Source organism: Eurosta solidaginis, chromosome 3 (assembly GCF_040869045.1).
Source record: "Eurosta solidaginis isolate ZX-2024a chromosome 3, ASM4086904v1, whole genome shotgun sequence".
NCBI classification, from domain to species: domain Eukaryota; kingdom Metazoa; phylum Arthropoda; class Insecta; order Diptera; family Tephritidae; genus Eurosta; species Eurosta solidaginis.
Window position 1 is genome coordinate 239,658,387 of NC_090321.1, and position 17,139 is coordinate 239,675,525.

Sequence of the window (17,139 nt, forward strand, 5' to 3'; positions counted from 1 at the left end):
CATCTTTGGTCACTAGATTTTTTCTGGGTATGCGCCATTGTAAGCAAATAGGAAAGAATTTACATGAATAACAATACTTAAAGGGACAGTTAATGCTAGACCATAGACCAAAACAACCTGAACTCCTTGATATTTTTGTTCTTTTAGTATTTTCAAAGACACATTTTTTGTCAAATGTTTTTAGTTTCCCCAAAAGCATTTTCGGCTGTATTTAGAAGGGTAATCAAAACGTGTCTTTTGCCAAATCTCCCAACATTCATGGACCCAGTCTAATGTCGACCCGCATTTATGGAAATTTGTATATTGAGTTTGATCTTCTGTCTTTAGGGTTAATGTAAAACAGCTGACAATGTGCTGTGCGCTTTACCGCGAATTTTAAACAAGTGAAAAAAATTTATTTAAATGCAAAAATTATTTTAAATATGAAATGGGCTTTGAAGTAAGTGAAAATTTAAGAGTTGTATTTCAGGTAAGTTTTTGGTATATCGTTCGGTATATTTATTTTTGACTATTTTACTAAACCTACAGGCCATAGAGGAAAGAATCAGTAAAGCCATTCTCTATGATCGATATGAGTTGAAAATGGTTCTGAAAAACTTAAGCTCAATGGAACAAGTAATCCATATTACATATGAATACTTACCAATCCAGCCAAACCATACTGATCCATAGCGAAAGGGAAGGTAATTCTTTACGGTAGTAGTCTAGTTGAGGGGTCGACTGCTAATACGCTACCAAAAATATCGACAGAGGTGTCAAACAACGCGTATTGACCTCGGTATTAATAATCCGAATGCGGAAAATAAAAATTCTAACTTGTTTAAAAGATATTAGCGAAAACCGAAAAATTACCCGCGGGTCCTTCCGAAACCGGGGGTGGTATCCATTGTATTTTTGTGCAGAACACTTCTGCGTTGGCGGCCTTCGGCCGCGCTTATAAAAAATTACCCTGGGTGGGTCCAACACCGATTTGGACACCAAAACTATATCCGCGCAAAACATTTATGTTCACAATTTTTTTTGGGGGTACTCCAACATTACAACAACCACATGAAAATTGCGAACTTCAACTGCAAATATCTCCGGACAGAGATATAATTTTCCTTTTCCGCCTTCGGATTATTGTTTTATTGCTGTCGAGGTCAATAAGCGTCTTTTGACACTTCTCTCGATATTTTTGGGAGTTTATTAAGAATCGACCCCTCAACTAGAGTTTACCTTCTTTACTTTAGGGTACAACTGCTAAAACTCGTCCAAAAATATCGGGAGAGGTGTCAAAAGACGCGCTTTGGGCCCATGATCACGAATCCGAAAGCGGAAATTGGAAATTTGGTAATTCTTTACGACAGCATGGCACTGCTAATACGCGTCAAAAAATATCGAGAGAGGTGTCAAAAGACGAGTATTAATCTCGAGAACAATAATCCGAGGGCGGGAAAGAAAAATTGTATCTCTGTCTTGAGATATTTGCAGTTGAAGTTTGCGATTTGCATGTGGTTGTTGTAATATTGTAATACCGAAGGCCGCCAACGCAGAAAGATGTTCTGCACAAAAATACTGTGTATACCACCCCCGGTTTTGGAGGGACCCGCGGGTCTTTTTTTGGTTTTTCGTTAATATCTTTTGAACGAGTTAAAATTTTTATTTTCCCCCGTCGGATTATTAATACTGATGTCAAGACGCGTCGTTTGATACCCATCTCGATATTTTTGGACACGTATTAGCAGTGCCATGCTGTCGTAAAGAGTTACCGGAAATTTTATTTCTTTTCGGAGATATTTGCAAACAAAATTGAAAATTTTCATGTGGTTGTTGTAATATTGATGATTTTATTGTACCCACAAGAAAAACTGTGGATAAAAGTGTTTTGCGCGGATATAATTTTGGTCTCCAAACTGGTGTAACCCAGGGAAATTTTTCTTAAGCGCGGCCGCCAATGCAGAAAGTTGTTCCGCGCAAAAATACCATGAATCCCACCCCCCGTTTTGGAGCGAAATAAAATTTGGAATTTCTGCGTTCGGATTCGTGATCCTGGGATCAAAACGCGTCTTTTCACACCTCTCCCGATATTTTTGGACGAGTTTTAGCAGTTGTACCCTAAAGTAAAGAATTACCAAAGGAAAAATGTGTATCCTCGACAGAGCGCTGCGAAAGTGAAAGGCTCAACATCGAGGCCTTATACGAGCCTTACTAGGAGCTCGTTTTCATCGTGCAAGTAGTTCGGATCACTTTGGTTGGCTGAGCTATGGTAATTTAAGTATATACCTATGCGTATTACTTAAATATAAAGTGTTACCTTACAGCTCCTGGTAGCGCGAAATTTCTGCAAATCCGTATGGAATATAGGAAGCCTGCGTGTGCTGGCAGTGCTGCATGATGCTAATGTACTTACAGCAAGCAATTACATATTGAGGTTGTATGAATTTGAAGAAATTTTTTTATTTGAAACTGGTATTAGTACTTATTTCGAAAAGAGGAACAACAATCCATTTATAAATACATATAGTCCTCTAAATAAATTTATAACAACGGACTTATACTAACTTCAAAACAAAAAACGTAGCAATGTTAAATTTATAATAAGCGATTAACTTTAAAATATTACAGCCTTGAGAATGCTGGGGAGCTGCAACTAATCTTAAACGATTTCCTAGAAGCTGAATTCGAACTGCTCAAAGAATTGTTCATTGTGGCACATCATGGTTGGTTTCTATAATGTAATGTGTAGGCATATTTATCTTAGTTTTTGTATTACAATGATCCAATACAGATAGTAATCGTGCCATTATACTGAATGATAATTTGGATGAGTGTCTCGCTGGCCTTTTTGCTGATTTACTGAAGAATCCGCAGTTGAATGATTTAAAATATATCGATAGTATTGCTTCAAGAGATATGCCAAGTAAGATTAGCTAAAACATTGTAACTCATCAAACATTCGGAGTCAAAAATGTTTTAAAACTACTCCTAAATCAGACCTCTTACACCCATTATGAGCTCGTATGAGAGCATACAATGATCGTCCGATATGAACCTTATATCAAAGTCCCGAATACTTACAATCATTGCTGATATACAGATAATTAAGAAATAATTTTTTTTTTTGAGTCACAAAAAGCTCGAGGTTCATATTTCTCACATACTTCGGACTCATATAGGATTCCTAAACTATGAGCGCTCCGCTATGTTTGAAGGGAATTTTAACTATGTAAAATGTATACATATAAATTGTCTACCTTTTGTTTTTTCAGATGATTTCGGGGTAAATTTGATTCAAAAACATGTACGCATTATACTCGATCTACATAAAAGCAATACTAAAACAACTTTCGCCAACTTCACAAATTGGATAAATGAGGGAGTAGATGAAATACAATTTACCAAGGAAATATATAACAAAGTTAGTAGTTACACAGCATGTCTTACCTTTCGGAATCAAGGGGTTGTTTGATTGCAATGTATATGTAGCTTTTTAGCTACTTCAACCCAATTGACAAGCCCGCCTACACCTGTAATAAATACGAATATCTAGGTACGCATATTTAGCAGGCTAGGCTCTGGGTACCAATAGTTACTTACGGGGGGCTATAACTTCCATGTTACTAGTTGCCGACACCTACTGTATTTATATCCGGTAAAGGATTTTCAACTTCGATAGCACTCCCCCAAACATACAAGGTTTTGAAAAGTCTTATCGATGTTGGTGGTCCTTTGGCAGATATAGATGCAGTACCTTCCGGTTGTTGTTTTAGCATTGCTTCCCTTGAAGTTTCAACAGGGCTGGAGGTGAGGGTTTTGGAGGCGTTGGTTCCACAATTGAAAAGATGGATTGTGTCAGGTTGGGAGTACATTCCGGGAAAAACACCATTAAGGTACTAGCCCGACGATCTGGTGAATGATTTATATGACCACATTGAACCTTCTAGGCCAATACCACCCCCACCCCTAGTTCCATGAGGAACTATCTGTAAGATACATTCATATTTGTAACAGGATTGCCTTCGCGAAGACGAGGTTCACAATTGGGTTGCGGAAGCTGTGAATTGCGCATATCAATTCCTTGAATCCCTGTGCATTAGGGTGGGTCAAATTTAATGTTGAAAGGGCACATCCAGTTTCTGAATCTATGGGTCATACTGAGTAATATTGTCCATGGGACCATATGTCTAAAATGAATTTCGAGCCTCCCTAATTTTGTTAGAAAATGTTATATCCCAATCCGAATAGCGGCTCTCACAAATAAAATACATGAAAATATATATCAAATTCGGATTGGGATATAAAATTTTCTAACAAAATTAGGGAGGCTCGAAATTCATTTCAGACCTATAGTCCCATGGACAAGATTACTCAGTATGACCCATAGATTCAGAAACTGGATGTGCACCTGAAGTTTTTTCCCCCATTTTTCCCCGTACAATTTGATCCGCCCTACTGTACATACTCTCACTGCAATAAGTTAAACAAATCTTACTAAATAATCCCCTCACAATTTTAGCTTCTTCGGCAATCAGAGCAAGATGCTATCTCGTACCTTTTCAAACTATCCACTGCTGAGAATTTCATGGACTGGAAATTTTATTTAATTTTACTACAAACAATTGCTAGTAAATGCTCATCGGAAAGTGCTACATACATACGAAGTAAGGTGTACAGATAGTTTTGCAATTGTTTTTGTTTTTTCTAAATTAAGTCCTCATTCGAAAATAGAATATTTCAAATCACGACTATCGCAAATAGCTGCATTACCTTCGCTGGATGCTATGCTACATTTATTACTCTCTGTTCGCGCTGCAACAGCCACAACACTGGATATTGATAAGAACGTTACAGCTTATGCTGAATGGTATAAACAAAATATAAGCGATATGAAATTTGTTTTAAAAGTGGAAGAATTTCAAAATATAATCGATTTACTGACACAATGCATCCCATATGAAGCTGCAGAGGATTATGTAGAGGTAAAAAGTATATGTAACTTAATACCATTGGTTAAATTGAATGATTTAGGCAATCGCTTCGTTATATCTTTATCAAGAATTATTTAGAATCCTTACTAAAACGAAAAATTTGATTTAGAGTACTCTTATAAAATCGCCATTTATTTTTGTTCTTTCGCGCGAGTGCAATTTTTTGTACATCGTTTTTTCTATATTCAACTCTCTTTGGCGCGTGCACTACAATTCGGTTTTGCAAAATTATTTAGCAACCTTTTCTGGTTACGAATTAAATTCTAAATATTTAATAACTTTCAGATTCATGCAACTTTTACAATATCACCACCGGTACACTGCGGCAAACTTGTACAAAATTACAAAAGCAAATGCAAAATGCAATTGGCCAAAATAAAACAGCAGAAAAAAGGTAATAACGATAATAATCAAAGTATAGATATCGATGATAGCAGTTAAGTAAATGCAAATGATTTTAAATGCAAATAAAATATATACCCACTTTTTAATTGTATAACCTTACAAAATCCCTTAGTTAATATTATGTATGTACATTGCTTAAGCCAACTAATTTAAATTCCTTGTAAGTTTTCCTTACACTAAAGTTTAACAGCTAAATTCTTATATCCATTGGTCTTTACGCATTTACAATTTTTGTGCACGATCACCACCTGCTAAAGGCTTGCTCCTTTCGTCCCATAGCGTTACACCATCGCATGCACATATTTTCTTGAAATTCTCCATGATACCCGCAGAACGCGCAATAATGCCGCATGCAATACTAACAATAAAAAATAAATATTTTACTTTACATAGTACAAAGTTCTTTAATGCCATCACGAACTTACCGTTCACCTGAATTGCCATCAATTTGACTCTGCGCATTATTGCCGCGTCCCATATCATCCGCATTTGCGGTTATAGCCACAGCGCGTCCAATAACATCCCATACTGCCAAAACGGGATCAACAAAACGAAAGGTGGCACGTCCATTCTCATCAGCACGTATATTACCCAGATCACCAGCGTGTCTCGCTTCGGGCTCATCATCCCGACTACCATGTGGTGAGCCACGTGGATTATAATGATCCCCCAATGTTGCACAACCACCTGATATATCACCAGCCTCATGTACATGCAATCCATGTAAACCTGGTGTCAACCCATCTACAACGCCATCAACTACGACACCAGCTTGATCTTTTGTTAAAGAACTAAAACGTAGAACGCCTTGTATAGGCGTACGATCGGCATCACTACCAGTTGTATTTATTATCGCAACAGCCGATTGTCCACCAAAACCCACCAGTACAGCCTTCCGTCCAGTACTTTCTATTTGTTCTTTCAAAATGCACCAAGGTTCTGCTGTTTCGATTGTGACTCGGCCCTTTTTTTCATCAATATGTACCTTGCCGGCGTTTTTGAGTACATTGCGTACATTTTCGACGCAGTGTTCGCCACGCATTTGCACAGCGAATTCAACCTGTTTGCCAAATTGAAATAATTTTTATGGTGCATAATATTTTTGGAAATTATTTTACCTTTATATCACTCATCTGCCTTTATCGAATGCAATAAAAAATTAAGTGGGTTCGTCGTTCGTTTATCAGTGGGTCCCCGGAAAGTTGATAACATCTGTTGAATTCAACAGCTGTTTTTGACAGTTAATAGTACTGCCAGTGCCTACGAAAATGGTCTACGCACAACTAATAAAGGTGGCTTTGCATAAAATGCTTTGCAGGAAGCTTCAACTATTTTACTGATGAGCGCGCCTGATCTCCTGTCTGTTTTCTACGTCTTCCACTCTTTGCGGCAAATTCGTTCCCAACCATTCTTCGTCAAGCTTTTTGTTTTTTTTTTTTTGAGATTTGATATAATGGCTGGTAAGTTTGATTCCACTGCCAGGCATGGCGGAACGATACAAGGTGGCAGCATGGTGACATACCTACAAACATAAATAAAAATTCCATGTACTTTGTTTTTGTAAATTCGATGGATAAATGTCAAAATCGTACTGCGCCGGAAGTTGATGTATCAAATCAAATAAAAAAAGTTTATAATCAGCTGTCCCATGCTGCCACCTTGTATCGTTAAATGAAAAGAAACAGGTGGACACAACAAAGGAAAAAATAAAATTTTATAATTTCCTCTGTTTGCGGGGAAATGTGGACCCGGGGGAGTGGGGCGTGTGCGTCGCAAATAAAAGAAATAAAAAAAGGAATTAATATCGCGCAATAACAATTTTTATTCACTGTATTAAACACAAAAAAATTAGTCTCTCGACTTAGGAAGAATAAGGAATTCACAATACAATTGGCAAATGCCAACTTATAGAAATGAGGAAATGCAAATATTAATTAAGTAACAATCGCAAATGATTAAATTAATTCAATGCACAATGCACTTGGCAAGTTCACATTTACGAAAATTATTAATTGCAAATATTAATTACAATGAAAATCTCAAATTATTAAAGGGTAAAAATGGTTGGCTTAGATTACTCACCTGGCTGCTGGCTCGTGAACGTTCCAAAATAGAAGAAGTGAAAGAGTTTAAAACGAAAAAGGTCTGCACCACCTGCCGATAGCTAACTTTCGTCGCGTTTTTCCCCTTTGAAGTTAGCGTTCGGCAGGGGTGGGCCGTTACCGGTAAATAATGATATTCTTAAAAATCTGCATTAGGGTGGTCGTGAATATTTAGGCTGGTGGCCTAAACATCCTCAACAAGTTAAAAAGGAATAATACTATCATTTATTAAAAATCTATTTTTGCTTTATAAAAGAACTTAATCAATTGAGTTACTTTGGTAAGATTCATATTAATAAAAATATCATTAAAAGAAAAATTATTCGTAAAAAGATCATATGAACTTCTAATCTCATTCAAAAACGTCAAACAAAAGTCTTATGATATACATCATCAATCAAACCACACCTACAATAAGGAAAACTGAAAACTCTAATCTTGTGTAATTTATCATATGTGTGACCAGTTAAAATTCTTTTAATTCTTTTAATATCACAAGGAGACAAACTAATTTTACGAAACCAACAAAAGTTTTTCCTTGTATTAAAATGGAAGCAAACAAATTTGGACGATCCTTTGAATAATTTATAAAATTTAAATAAAAAGCATCAACAATCATATTTCTTAAAATTTTTTGAGCCTCATCAACAGTGAATTTAACATTTAAAAAAAAAATCATAAATACTTTTTAGCTAATTCATCAGCTTTCTCATTACCATAAATGCCAACATGACTAGGTGTCCAAATAATATTGTAACGAATTTACCGAAAACTCCGCTTATTTTACACCTTCTACTAACGTTCGTATCGCTAAATTGTTGAATAAATAACTCCAATTTTCAATAATGCAAAATGGTTTTTATTAGAGTACTTCACAATAACACTTATACTTCGCAACTAATAGCTTGCTTAAATCAAACTGATTGGCCGTGCCTCAGCTGGTTCTTTTCTTAGGTTTCCTCGTTGGCATATTTCTAGGCGTTTCTATTTCTAGAATTAACTACTTGTTTACCAACTATAAATTTATCAGCTATAACTACAGATGCACGATTATAGCTTCTCGCATAGCCATATACGCGTGTATATCTGAGTGATACTTCCACCGATGATTTCCTACTTTTGGGAGTATCGCAGATATATGCATGTGTTTGTGCGTTTCTCTCCGCTGCTTGTATGGACATATGTGTAGACATAATGATTGATTTGTTTATGTGCATACAAGTCACTGCTTAGTATCGGCTTAGAGATGATAGTATGCCTTAATGTTGCTAATATTCGTCACAATATGTATGTTATCAAATTTACTATCAATCATTTTCTTATGAATTCCAATAGCAATAGAATTAACAGTATTATTATTCTTTAAAATTTGACATGAAACTAAACTATCAGTAAAAATAACTACATTAGAGCAATTATTAATAAAGGCAACATCAATAGCTTCTTCAATGGCTAACAATTCACCAAAAGAAGAAGAAGCTATAAATGATAAATTAAAACAAACTTCTAATCCATTATTTAAATAAAAAATTCCACAATCAGTATTATCATCAGAAAGAGAAGCATCAGCATAAAAAATTGAAAAATTACTAGATTTATAATCATTTAAAATTTCATTATAATGATATTTAATATTATTTGGCAATAACGATTTTTTCATATGTAAAGTTTTATCAATAATTAACAAATTCGATCTAGAGAAATCATGAATAATCATATCAATATCACTAGTCAACAAGAGAAATTACTTTGAAATCTAACTATTTAATTTCGATATATTAAAATTTAGAATTCTTTGGTAAGATTTTTTTTTTTTTTTTTTCTTTTTCTAAAGTCACGAATTTTCACAGAGGTCTTTCCATTTATTTTATTATATCTTGGAAATTACTTATCTAAATTCGTTGAGAGAAACACCAGTGGATTCACCGCAAAATTTTCTTCAAGTCTTGACAGTTTTTTTTGCAAAATCGAAAATTTTTTATTTTTCAAAAATTCATAAAAAATCTAAGGTTTTAAAAACTTACCATTTTTATTTCACGGTCTTAAAACTGTACACATTATAAATAATTCAAACCTGAATTCGTGAAAATGCATGAATAAATGTTGGTTTTATTGACAATAAAGTGAAAATACCCAATTTAGCGAAAATTTTGCATATCAAAGCTTACTACGGGCATCGCCAGATATGAGAAAACACCATAATGACACTCAAGAAAATTTTCCCCGTCAATTTTTCTTAAGGCAAAACGCAGATCATAAGAAAAAATGCCTCATACTGTATGGAAAATTTAAGTTGCCAACGCGGGTTTTCGTAAGAAAGAAGTATGGTCATATATATTTGTTATCAATTATATACAACTTTTTCCTTGAGGCATTTCTTGCGATGTTCTTAGAATGCTTAAATCATAAAAACGAAAAAATCAAATTATCACTCCGTCATAGAAACTTTTATACCTACCTACTGAACATCCCAGCCAGCACAGACCATTTCCCATAGCATATGAAGTTTCTTTGAAAACCCCTTTTTTCAAACCCTTTCGCAGGTAGTGCTTAAAAAATTTACAGACTCATTAGATGCCTGCCCTGTATGGTGTATTGTCGCCGATTGTGACACACTTAACGAAAAAAAAGATACATACTTTTTAAAATCGAATTGGCCTGCGACTATTTAAAGTAATTCATTTAATTCATTCAATGTTATTTAACTAGCATTCCTGATCGCGAAAAGTCAAGTTGCCAACACCAGCAAAAAACTATTAATTGGTTAGTGAATTTTAAAAAAATGAATAATAACAGTAGACAGTTTGTCTGCAAAAATGACCCGAATATATTTTGTTATGTATGTGGTCTTTACACTACAGCAAAAGGGCGGAGAAATTTCACTATTTCACTACAAAATTCATATAAGGATTATTTTAAAATAGTTGTTGAGAATTTGAGCCAATATTGGACGCCAAATTCAATTTGTGATAGCTGTATATGTATTTTAAAGAAATGCAAATCCTACCCTCAGTAAGTAACAATTACATTTATTAATTAAAAATATTTATGATACTCATTTTTCACAGAGAAAACATGCAAATTGAAAAACCTATGATGTGGAGAGAAAAATGTGATCATGATGCTCTTACTTTTGTTTAAGTAAAAAAAAGGATTTGGAAAACATATGATTTGGTCTTATTCCACGATTTCGGCTGGTGGTTTTACTCTTCCCGTGCTAGATTCAGATGGAGTTCCATGTCCTGAAAATCAACATAATACGTATACTGAAGTTCCTCCATCGCCTATTTCTTCGTCTTCAAAAATCTCCAGCGTATCAGATGGATTTTGCCCAAAGCCTCTGACGCAGTCCTTGTTAAACGATCTTATAAGAGACCCAGAGCTTCCAAAAGATAAGTCAGAGCTACTTGCATCCCGTCTAAAAGAAAGAAATTTATTAGAAAAACAGGTTACGATAACTATGAAGGAGACTTATGAAACCATGTCCAAACTTTTAAAATATATTCATTATGAAAAACCCGATTGGAAAATATGTTGCGACTTGAAAGTGGTAGCTTTACTAACTGGACTACAAGGTGGTTACACAAAACATTGTTGTTTTCTTTGCCTTTGGGATAGCCGAGATCGAAGCGTACATTATGTAAGGAAGGACTGACCAGCAAGAACCAATCACGAAGTAGGCACACACAATATAAAATATGCTGCTCTAATAAAAAAGGAGAATGTGATTTTTCCACCTTACACATCAAGCTTGGATTAGTCAAGAATTTTGTTAAGTCGCTAAACAAAAATGAAAAAGCATTCAATTATATTAAATTAATATTTCCAAAATTATCCGCTTCAAAAATTTCTGAAGGTGTTTTTGATGGTCCACAAATCCGAAAACTACTACAGAGCTCAACATTCGAGACGTTACTATCACCCGATGAAAAGGCTGCTTGGAACTCATTTAGGCTGATTGTTTCAAACTTTTTAGGAAATAATCGGAGTCCAAATTATAAGGAAATCATTTCAGATTTACTAACCAACTATTCGAAAATCGGTAAGTAGGAATATGATATAATTTTTGTATATTCATCATAATTATAACCTCTAAATTATATATATATATAATTTCAGGTGCAAACATGTCTCTAAAAATGCATTTCTTACACTCCCATTTGGATTTTTTCCCTTCAAATCTTGGTGATGTCAGTGACGAGCATGGAGAACGATTTTACCAACAACTTAAGTCAATGGAGGAGCGTTATCAAGGATTCCTTAACGAAAATATGATGGTGGATTATAATTGGTTTCTTATACGAGAATCAAATTCAGAAAATTACAGTAAATCAAAAAGTAGAAACTGTTTTTAAATATTTCAAGTACTAAATTTTGTAGAATTTCTTTAATAAAGGTATCTTAAATAGCTAAATAAACAAAAGTATTAAAAATACGTATTTTCCCTTCATTCACTTAATTGTTAATAATATTACCGTTTATCCCTGGATTTTCATGAAATAAAACTTGCCTTATTTGGAATGTTCACAGTTTAACGATCATCTAATAAAAGTTGTAAGTTTTTGTCTCTTTCAATTTTTTAAGAATTAAAGAAGAAAAAAAAATGGAAATTTTTAATACAAAAAATCGATTTGTTTATAATGCGATGCAAATAACTCTGAAACCAATAAGTATTTAAAAAAATGGTATTTAAACAATTTTAAGGTAATTTCAGTTGGTATTATATGCTGTTTTCTGCAACAAAATCCGAAAACCCGTTCCAGAGATATGATAAAATCAATGGATCTCCCTTTTCAAAAAAGACAAATTTTAGAAAACAAAAAAAAAAAAAAAACGTATCCATAGAATTTTAAATTTCGACCATTTTTATAATTAGGGGACTAGCAAATAAAAAAAAAATAGTGGTGATCCAGGGTAATGCAAAAAGTTTAATTTTGTAGAGCAGAGATAAATAATAAAGCTTTAGTCTTGATCGAAGACATAGCTACCTCATGTGCGGTAGTTGATAACTAAGTTGGTAGAGCACACTACGGTAATCCGAAGATCGTCGTTTCGAAACCTTGCCACCGCCCACTAGATTTTTTTAATCCAAGTGTAGATTTTTCTGGTTTAAAACTGAAACCCAGCTCTGTGCACACATTTCTACAAAGACCGGTATAATCTAAATTTGAAACCAAATTTTTGTTGGTCATATATGTAGTAAGAAAAAAGTTTCAGATTTTGGCTCAAACTTTTAACCGTGTGATAAGAAAATTGGTGAACAATGTTTTTTTTTTATATATCTAATCCTAATAAAACTACGCCAACTATCGTGGAATTAGTCTTCTTAATACCGCATATACGGTCTTGCCAAGCGTATTGTGCGAAATATTGAGGCCCACCGTGAATCGGCTGATTGAGACCTTATCAATACGGCTTCAGACCTGGAAAATCAGATTTTTATTATATGCCAAATCTTGGAAAAAACCCGGGAAAAAGAGTTGACACCCATCACCTCTTCGGCGATTTTAAAGCCGCCTACGACAGAACAAAAAGGAGCTGCTTATATGCCGCTATGCCTGTATTTTGCTGTCCATAATGACGCTGAAAAATACCATCAGCTCAGTCACAATTGGGAAGAAACTCTCTGATCCATTCGAACTAAACGATGTTTCAGAAAGGTTGATGCTGGAGAAAATAACAGAAGCTGCAGACTTTAGCCGCTATCGAACGGACGTGTGCTGTCGAATTGATATCATTGGCCTGAACAACCCCGCCGTAAGTTCTGCTTGCTTCAAACTGGAAAAAAAGCGGAAAAGATGGTAAATGAGAACAAAACCAAGTATCTACTGTTATCAAGCAAAGAGTCGGCGCATTTGCCCATTGGAAACCACGGCACTCTTAGCAGCCATAATTTTGAAATAGTAAAATACTTTAATACTTTGGGAAAAATTTAAACAACGTGACATCGGGACGGACAAGGCGACAGCTGTTTCGATTATACCTTGTAAATCTCTTCTAAGCCTTCTCTCCATGCTCTACAAGTCAGTTATCGTACCATCATGCTATATATGGTGCAAAAGCATGGACCATAACAGCAGACGAGGCGGCTCTGGAAGTGTTCAAGAGAAAAGTTCTTCGTAAGGTTTATTGACCTCTACGCGCAGGCGACGGCGAGTACCGAAGAAAATGGAATGATGAGTTGTACGAGCTTTATGCAGGCATGAACATAGTCAAGCGAATTAAAACACGGCGGCTACTATGGCTAGGCCATGTTATGAGGATGAAAGATGATGCTCCGGCTAGGAAAGTTTTTTTTATCGGAACCCGCATATGAAAGCAGATCCACTCCACTAGAAGGACCACGTGGAAAACGCTTTAAATCCCCTTGGTGTTACAAATTGACGCCAGTTGGCAAAACGAAGAAGCGCCTGGCGCGCCTTGTTGGACGGCCAGAACCATTCAAATTAAGAAAGGAAGGAATCCTGATAAAAAAAAATGAACTTGATAAAATCCAAAATCTGCTTATTTATTGCCTCTAAGGCTGAACAAAGTTCGCCGGGTCAGCTGGTATACAAATATTATTATAACATTTAATTTAAAATAACTTATGCTAAAATTTATAAATTACTCTCATTTATTTTAAATATAAGATCACTTGTGTCTGCAGTTTAAGTACACTGATGTGCAAAATTATTGATAGTATCACTCATTTGAAATACGTATGCGTTTACACAAAATTATACTGAATACCTATGTACATACAAAAATACTCGTATGTACTGTAAAATGGCTGTGTTAGCTATTTAAACTATTCACTTTTTTGTTCAAATAAATTCCTAATAAAATAAAGAGTAATTTATACAAAAAATTAAACATAAATAAATAAGCTCGCTCATTCGTATTATAAATGTTTTCGGCATAAAAAGTATCGACATTAATTTAAAACATAAAACTACGTGATGCAAACGCAGCTTTAATTAGGAACATAACGGATATCATACGCTTGTATTTGATACTGAATTAGTAATGGTCACTGTAGTAAGCGTAGTAGTAGCAGCTGCTGCAGCAGCACGCGATGTAGATGCATCACCAGATGACGTTACTGGACACGTTAACTTTGGCCATACTGTAGCGCCATTATGCACAATTGGTATAGCACTGGTTGTACTGCTGACATTTGTGACGACTGGCGATGTTGGTGCTGGGTTGGACACTTGTGAATACGGCGGCACCGGTACATGTGTGGCTGCTGTAACTGATGTGTTCGATGCGTTGTGTGTTGCCAGAGATCCTGCTTGCGCTTGTGCTAAACTCATAGCCATGACTTCTTCATAAGTTGGCAAATCCTTCTCGTCCTTTTCAAGTTGAGCTCGAATGCGTGCCGCATCTTCAGCGTTTTGTTCCACATAGAAAAAGTCTGAACATCTATGTTGTAGGGCATTATTTCCAGACTCATCAGCAATTGTGAAAATATTCCCTTGACGGTCTGAAAATAGATGAGTGGATAGAAAAGAAAATGTGGATTAGATATTTTAAGTTTAGATGAAATATAATAAATAAACTGTAAATTGTGAATTTCGCACTCTCGAGTGTATTTAAATTTTTTAATAAAATTTTATGTTGGAGACCATGGAAATAAAATATTAACCCCCTTAACGAGGCTATCTTCATTTTCCTACTTAATTCCTAATCGTCAATTAAATAACTAGCTATCTCATAGAAAATTTCCCGTTCGATAATAGGTAATTATGAACAAGTTTTAGAGATGCCGGTTATTTTTTTTATAGACAAAGTACCATCTCTAGAGTAATCTCTAAGCCCCGGTTTTTCAGTAGTTGGTTAAGCTAAGTTTGCTTAAACTCTAGTCAAATTTAAACTCCAATTAAACTACTGAGCAGTTTTTCAGTCACAGTTTAAGGCCGCCTTTGGGGTATGCTGGTTTGTGCGGCAACATTGGTTTTTTATTATTGTAGATAATTTGTAGATACGGCACAGCTGGATTTTCTTTACCCAACAAACATGGAAAAATACTCGCCAGGGAAATATATATCTAGTTCCGAAAGTGATATCCAACATCATTATTGATTTTTATTCTCAAACCATATAGTTCTTGAGTTGATATCCTTCATTCTCCAATCACTATCCAAACTTTGAAAAATTTTGTAAAATTAAAAGTTTTCGAGTTGATCTGAAACGTCATTAATATTTCCAATTATTATCCTAATTTCGAGAGATTTTGAGAAATGTACAGTTCTCAAATGAATATGAATACATTTAGTTGATATCCTACCTTGCATATCGAGTTGAGGTGGAGTTGAAAAAAATCTCCAAGGGGGTACCACCAAAACCAACAACTGTTTATTGTAAAAAATAAACACCTGGTTGATAGCAGCAATGAAGCGTAATTAATCAAAAATAAATTATATAGGCGGCCGCCGTGGTGTGCTGGTTGCGTACTCCGCCTTCCACACCTAAGATCCTGGGTTCACGCCCGGGCAAGGTTTTAGTAGAACACTTTTTTAAGCGGGGTTGCCCCTCGGCAGTCTTTGTTAAGCACTCCGAGCGTATTTCTGCCAAGAAAAGCTTTCAGTGAAAACTCATCTGCCTTGCAGATGCCGGCATAAAAGAAGTACATAGGTCCCATCCTGCCAATTTGTAGGAAAAATTAAAAGGAGCACGACGCAAATTGGAAGAGAAGCTCGGCCTAAAGTCTCTTCGAAGGTTATCGCGTCACAGTTATTTATTTTTTAAATTACATATATTTCATTTTTGTGAAAATACTGTAGTATGGAATCTTACATTTGAGTCCAGTTAGAGAACCACCAGTTGTTAATTAAATTTGTTCAACTTAAGTAATAGCATTTTTTGGTTTATAAAAAATTTCCTCTTTTGCTGAGTACGCTATGATTCTCGAGTTAAGCCACTGTTTCGAAACAACTCTTGAGTTTTTAGAAGTATGCCTAGTTATCAACATGAGCTCTAATGGTACTCAAGCCCAAATGCTTGTTGGGTATATTCGACGCCATTTCGAACGAACGCAAATAACTGATAAGTTAACTAGTGTTTAACCCTGCCAGATCGGCCGCTTAAGCTCAGCCTAAACTTCAGTTAAAGTAGACTGAAAATTGCAGAATAACTTTAAGCGTAGTTTAACTGACAAACTGAGTTGAACTTGTACTGAAAACCCGGCCTAAATGGAAGCACGAAATAAAAGAGAAACGTGAATATTTGACAGCTAATAATCTAGTTGGCGGTCGCCGTAATGTTGTTGTAGCGATAAGGACACTCCCCGAAGGCCTTGGGGAGTGTTATCGATAATGGTAGCCCTTTGCCGGATGCAGATCCGGTACGTTCCGGTACCGAGCCCGACCATCTCGGAAACGATTTGTTATGACCACATGCGGCCTTCTAGGCCAATCCGCCCTCCCACACCCTAGATCCATGAGAAGCTCGGGGTAGCCAGAGCCTCGGCTGTTGATGAAACAGGATTCGCCTTGTGGTAGCGTGCTCCACCTACCACATTGAGGATCCTGGTTTCGAACCCCGGGAAAAGCAACATCAAAAATTTAGAAAAAGTGAGGGCAAATACTGATAGGGAGAAAGAGAAAAGCAGAGGAAGGAGCAAATAAGGGATAAGGAAAAGGGGGAGAGAATTTGAGGGAGAGTAAGAGGTAAACATT

The 17,139-nt window shown here is 35.6% G+C and overlaps 3 protein-coding genes across 13 annotated transcripts in view; 1 reads left to right on the forward strand and 2 right to left on the reverse strand.

Annotated features, from left to right (window-relative positions):
• Nucleotides 1-333: 333 nt before the first annotated feature.
• The window catches only part of LOC137245273 (uncharacterized), a 59,685-nt gene continuing 42,879 nt past the window's right edge, over nt 334-17,139 (forward strand). The window contains exons 1-9 of one of the 2 annotated variants that reach the window (XM_067775647.1): nt 334-469; nt 529-615; nt 2,304-2,413; nt 2,608-2,702; nt 2,771-2,902; nt 3,252-3,400; nt 4,499-4,643; nt 4,711-4,961; nt 5,256-5,364. In XM_067775647.1, coding sequence (XP_067631748.1) covers nt 428-469; nt 529-615; nt 2,304-2,413; nt 2,608-2,702; nt 2,771-2,902; nt 3,252-3,400; nt 4,499-4,643; nt 4,711-4,961; nt 5,256-5,364 — 1,120 coding nt within the window. In that variant the 5' untranslated portion in view covers nt 334-427. Of the gene's footprint in view, nt 470-528; nt 616-2,303; nt 2,414-2,607; nt 2,703-2,770; nt 2,903-3,251; nt 3,401-4,498; nt 4,644-4,710; nt 4,962-5,255; nt 5,492-17,139 lie in introns of those variants that run through there. The other variant, XM_067775646.1, reaches the window with a different exon arrangement.
• On the reverse strand, nt 5,070-6,670 carry Ccs (Copper chaperone for superoxide dismutase). The gene is made up of 3 exons (XM_067775648.1): nt 6,494-6,670; nt 5,801-6,435; nt 5,070-5,733 (listed from the first exon to the last, which is right to left on the reverse strand). Exons 1-3 carry the CDS (start codon nt 6,506-6,508, stop codon nt 5,598-5,600), a joined length of 786 nt encoding a protein of 261 aa, XP_067631749.1. The 5' UTR covers nt 6,509-6,670; the 3' UTR covers nt 5,070-5,597.
• Nucleotides 13,961-17,139, reverse strand: part of LOC137245275 (uncharacterized) — a 78,784-nt gene continuing 75,605 nt past the window's right edge. For all 10 annotated transcript variants that reach the window (XM_067775657.1, XM_067775655.1, XM_067775656.1 and 7 more), the window contains one exon: nt 13,961-14,945. In XM_067775657.1, the coding sequence (XP_067631758.1) occupies nt 14,455-14,945 (491 nt within the window). In that variant the 3' untranslated portion in view covers nt 13,961-14,454. The remainder of the gene's footprint in view (nt 14,946-17,139) is intronic.